Source organism: Poecilia reticulata, linkage group LG19 (genome assembly GCF_000633615.1).
Source record: "Poecilia reticulata strain Guanapo linkage group LG19, Guppy_female_1.0+MT, whole genome shotgun sequence".
In the NCBI taxonomy this organism is placed as follows: domain Eukaryota; kingdom Metazoa; phylum Chordata; class Actinopteri; order Cyprinodontiformes; family Poeciliidae; genus Poecilia; species Poecilia reticulata.
The window spans coordinates 3253340-3258925 of NC_024349.1; the positions used below are offsets into that span (position 1 = coordinate 3253340).

General features: G+C 42.1%; 1 protein-coding gene across 1 annotated transcript in view; it reads left to right on the forward strand.

Annotated features, from left to right (window-relative positions):
• The window catches only part of LOC103481169 (DNA topoisomerase I, mitochondrial), a 23486-nt gene that overhangs the window by 12443 nt on the left and 5457 nt on the right, over positions 1–5586 (forward strand). The window contains exon 15 of the mRNA XM_008436468.2: positions 4527–4595. Coding sequence (XP_008434690.1) covers positions 4527–4595 — 69 coding nt within the window. The remainder of the gene's footprint in view (positions 1–4526; positions 4596–5586) is intronic.

Below are 5586 nucleotides of genomic sequence, written 5' to 3' on the forward strand. Positions count from 1 at the left end.
CAGAGGATCACGTTACATTGCTTAGCCAATCAGAGGATCACGTTACATTGCTTAGCCAATCAGAGGATCACGTTACATTGCTTAGCCAATCAGAGCTGCGGAGGAGCCCAGATTGAAGGAGCTCCACTCTCGGCAGGGATTTGAACAGTGGTGGAGAAAGTACTCAAAAAAATTTACTTAAGTAAAAGTACAAATACCACATTAACATTTGTACTTAAGTAACAGTAAAAAAGTACTGGCTTTTAAAAATACTTAAGTATTAAAAGTAAAAGTACTTGCTTAATGGATTACCTAATCGCTAATATCATTAAGTGTGCCGATCGTATTTAGTTTTAAAAAATTAGAAATGTGCCATTTTAGTGATCAATGCCACAGATAAAGCATGTTGTGTTTATTCTCTGTAACAGTTTAGACTTAGATATGTGAATCTATGCATCATGAATTCAGGGATGGAAACATCTGGTCTCATGTCTTAACAGCATGAACTTCACTTTTTTGCAACTAGTGGCTTTTATTTTGAAAGAAATCCAACAGAAAGGGGATGGAAAGAAGGTGGGTGGGGAAGGACATGGAACCAAGGAGCCATGTAGCAGAGTTGTAGTCAAGACCAGCACCCCGCGCTATGTGACACAAAAAATTAACTTTTACCTATCAAAATTACTTCTCAAATTGAACTGAAAGATTCACATTCCCATAAAAAATCTAGATATTAAATACTTAGAGCTGAAATAAATTTAATCAGTAAAGATCCGTCCAGAAGAATCAGGTCGTTCCTGAATGTCATATCAATGCACTTTGGTCACAGCGTTGTCCCATATCTGCAATACCTCAGTCAAAACCTCCACACAATAATTCAGCGCATGAGTGACTTTTTTTCATCAGATGCAGCATGTGTCTCAGTACAGCTAGCTTAGCTAGCATCACCTCCACAGAGCTTACCTTTCTTTAAGCTTTCCTTCCAAGTGACGCTAAAAGGTGGACGAAGTCCCACCGTCTGTGAAAGCGAAGCGCTGCTGRTTTTACATGTCGCCATATCAATTTATGCAGCTATTATATTACTGACGATTAGACAGACATCTCCTCCCGCTCAGAGGAAACCACTGCGCATGTCTGGAGCTCCGCGTGCGAGTAAAGGTGGAGGCGATGGGTGACAACAGACACTACGTCACGTTATTGCTCGGATTTTACGGCGCCACCTTAAGTCCCTGAACTTCACATTTTAACGGAAGAAAAGAGCAACGAGACTTGGATGTAACGAGTAACGAGACAGTTTTGTAGAAATGTAGTGAAGTAGAAAGTACAGATACTTACTGTAAAATGTAGTGAAGTAAAAGTAGAAAGTATCCATTATTAAATCTACTTAAGTAAAGTACAGATTCACGAAAAATGTACTTAAGTACAGTAACGACGTACTTGTACTTCGTTACTTCCCACCACTGGATTTGAACTTGTGTCTTTATTTACTTCAGCAAAACTCAGTTTTTACCAAATTCTATAGCCTAAATCTGCTCCTTAGTCACATCTTTTCGGGGCTGGTACTGCCTCTAGTGGTGTGGGGGTGGTAACACAATATAATTACATTACTAAATCAGAATACCGCAAAGTATTTTGTGTGTCAGGGTGGTGTTAGAATAACGGTTCGGTGAATGCGCATATGCAACTGGGGGGTCGGTACCTCAGAAAAGGTTAAGAACCACTGAGCTAATTCAAGGCCAATTAGAGTTTCATTTCTTTAAATTAATTTCAGATTTTAAAACGTTAAAATTGGCGGCGGCGCCCTCGTGACGCCGCAGCGTTCAGCTCTTTGCTGCGTTGCTACTGTTTTTATCGAGCTTCTTTCTCTTTTTTAAAACATCACAGCAAAATCACTGAATTGAAAGAGTGAATGAAGTGGCGTGGAGGCATCCATGGTTTAATGGCTTTTAGTTAAAACAGATGCAGGTATGCAGCAAATTAAATAAAAAACTACATTTCTAGTTGAATTAGCATTTTTTTCTCTCTATAGAGTTCTTGGAAAGGTCTTTCTCTGCAGTTTTAATTACTTAATAAACACAAGACAATATTACTGAGTCGTGTTTTTTGAGCTCCAACAGAGAAAACAAAGTTGCATTTGTGTAGTTTTTATATTTAATTGGAACCTTAAAGCTGCAGTCGTCTGTGTGCGTCTGCATGTTGCATAAATGTAAATGTGTAACCTCTCCTCCGGTGTCAACCTGCACCATCTTCTGTTCCATAGATGGGGAAGGAAATGTTAACACCTGACAGCCAAAGTGTTTTGTTTCTTGGCAGAACATATAATTATTCAAATGAGTGCATTCAAAAGCATCACATTAGCTAGAATTAATTAGTCTCTGCATATTTTAGCATCATCAATTCCCTGGCAAATCAGTCTGATTGCTGCTAAATGTCACTTGGAATAAAATGGAGCAAGAATCAAATGATGGAATTTCAATTTCTCACCTATTTAGCTGTAAAACCTTTAAACTAATGCAGCAACCAGGCAAAACATTAAAACCGCTGCTGGTTCATCCAGTTACAACCCGAAAGTTTCTGTCTGGGGCGACGAGAAAGGTGGGAAAAGATTCAATACTGAACAGAAAGAACAACTTCTGTAGTCACCAGATTCAACCGTTTAATTCTAGAGAACCATTTCATAAATATCTCAACGCACTGTAAAAAAGTATTCTAATTCAATTATATTAATTCCAATTGTATCAATCAGAGCATTAAGTTCAGTTTATTAAATTAATGTTCCTGCATAAGGAAATTGATAACTTTGAATCTTTAACTAGCAGATGATCGCTGGCGTTGTCGTTGACTTCACAGCGATCCCTCATACCGAGGAAGCATGTGGCGACAGCGGAGAGGAAAAACTCCTTTATCAGAGTAGCGTCCCGGTTGAAAAGACGGTCTCTAACTGATGGTTCACGTTTCTTTATTCAGCTGCCTTTATACATGAACCATTAGCAACTCTCAGTGGGTCCAACCTTTCACTTCAACCTATAAACCTCACTTTATGTAATATCATTAAATTTACAATACATGCATTTAATTAACCAACATTTCTGTATTACAAATGAACTAAAACGTATTCTAACTGTTTCAACTGTTTGACAGTTAATCAAATAACAACAACATTTCATGTCGAAACATAAAAATCACGCTCGATAAATACAATTCAGTCATCAAAACACCCACCTTGTTCCCTCATCAACCAAGCGCTAGCTAATAGATTGTCTGGACCTTAATTGGACTATTCCCTAGTTATCTCCACTCAACCGTAACTCGTACCCAAAAGAAACCCTCTTTAAATCAAAACATCGGTCAAAAGGCAACAAACAACTCCCTGCCAATGAGGAAACATCACATGTATGTATCAATAAAGTCATTTACAATCAGGAAGAAACCAGAACCAGAACCTGGTTCAGTACCAGACTGGACCCACTGGAGGTTTGAAACAACAGAGCAGAGACACAAAACCAACCAGGAGAACTTTCTATGTTCATGAATGCAGGAGGCGGGTCTTGGTGCTGTCAATCACCCTCGTGCACCCAAACCAAACTTGCTAGCCTAGTGCTAGCATGAGAACTGGCTCGTGCTCTTTTGAAATCCTCCAACCGCTAAAATCCTCCATCTTGTTTCCATCTGGTGAAGAAGGAAGTTGCTCTCAGTGTCTTCAGAGGTTTTGGTGTCGTTTCCTTCAGTGGTTCTTGGTGCAGCGCCCCCACAGGCCAGGAGGGGAACAGGTTGGTTTGACTCAGAGCTGCTGGAGGTGGAGCAGATGTTCTGGTTCCAGTAGAACCGGGTCGACTGGACTGTCAGGAGGGAAACATCTTTAAACAGACAAACTTCACCAGAAACTGCTGGTTCATTTTTTGTGAACCAGTTGTATTCCTTTCATATTCTGTTAAAACCAATATTAAACATCCATATGTCCTAAAATGGATGTAACTGTTGCGACTGCAGGGCGATGCAGTAAAATAAACACAGGGCAGCAGAGGTGATGCGTCGGGAGTAATTTATGGATCAGGTTGTGTGTCAGTGAGTAACAATGGGATGAATAATGATCTGTCAATAACTGATTGCACTGAACGTACCAGCTGAACATATTGATCAGCGCTGCTGAGTCTTTGTTTAAGAGCCAGAGGGACCAGTTCAACAATGAAGCAACGGCTTCATCAGGTAACGACGGCAGCCCAACAAAGACCCCAGGTTTCTGCAACTTCTCACAACACATGCGCAATAATTGGAGTAATTTTATTTTTGTGATTTTTCTGATCTAAATGTTTCACTGGTGAATCATTGGATGAGTTTAAGTTTTATTCAAGGCTTCATGTTGGACAGCTGGAAGACGACCAACAACTTTTTCTTTCTTTTTTTGATTGTTCAGTTTGCTTTTCTTTTTCCTTTTAACCACACAAGATATGAGAAACTAACTGCAGACATGTTTTGTGTTTTTCCTCATAGCCTCTCTAGTCATTAATCGGCTGAATTAATGGTTCAGACTAATTTATGTTTGTTTTTAGGTTTTCAAGAATATTAAGCTTTTCATGGAGAACAAGGATCCTGGAGACGAACTCTTCGACCGTCTAAATGTGAGTTTCTGCTTCCTCTTCCAGCTTCTTTGCCGCTTTCAGAACGCCTGCTAAACGCTAACGGCTGCTACACGCCACCGGTCGCTAACGGCTGCTACACGCCACCGGTCGCTAACGGCTGCTAAACGCTAACGGCTGCCGGCCGCTAAACGCCACCGGCCGCTAACGGCTGCTAAACGCCACCGGCTGCTACACGCCACCGGTCGCTAACGGCTGCTAGACGCTAACGGCTGCTAAACGCTAACGGCTGCTAACGGCTGCTACACGCCACCTGCTGCTACACGCCACCAGCGGCTAACGGCTGCTACACGCCACCTGCTGCTACACGCCACCAGCGGCTAACAGCTGCTACACGCTAACGGCTGCTACACGCCACCGGCCGCTAAATGCTAATGGCTGCTAAGCCGGGGATGGAAGCAGTGACCTGGTGAGGATTCTGTCCTGCTAGAAGTTGCTGGGAATAATTGCAGGTTTTGTGAGGAGAACAATTTGAACTTTGGGTTCTGGTGGAGCCGTGTAAAACGCATCAGAAACTTCTGAGGTGTGTAAAGAGAAAATGGAGAAAGCAAAATAGAATTACTTTTTTCTATCTTTTCTATGGACAAAAAGCTGTGGTAAAGCAAAAGGCAGGGAGTAAATTGCCAGGTGCAGCAGATGAGATTGAATGAGGAAGAGCTGTTGGTGTGCAGAGATGAAAGGGCTTAAGCGAAGCGACGGGAGGAGAAGAGCCAGAATATTAGAGTGAGAGGCTGAAAGCAGCAGCGAGTTGGAAAAGAGGCAACGGATGGACGGCCAGATTAAATGGAACTGGGGGGAAATTACAGGAATCAAACAAAACCTGCCGCCGTGTGCTGCAGACTGGACTGGTGGCTGGTTGCTGGTTACTGGTCCAGACTGGTTACTGGTCCAGACTGGTGGCTGGTCCAGACTGGTGGCTGGTCCAGACTGGTGGCTGGTCCAGACTGGTGACTGGTCCAGACTGGTGGCTGGT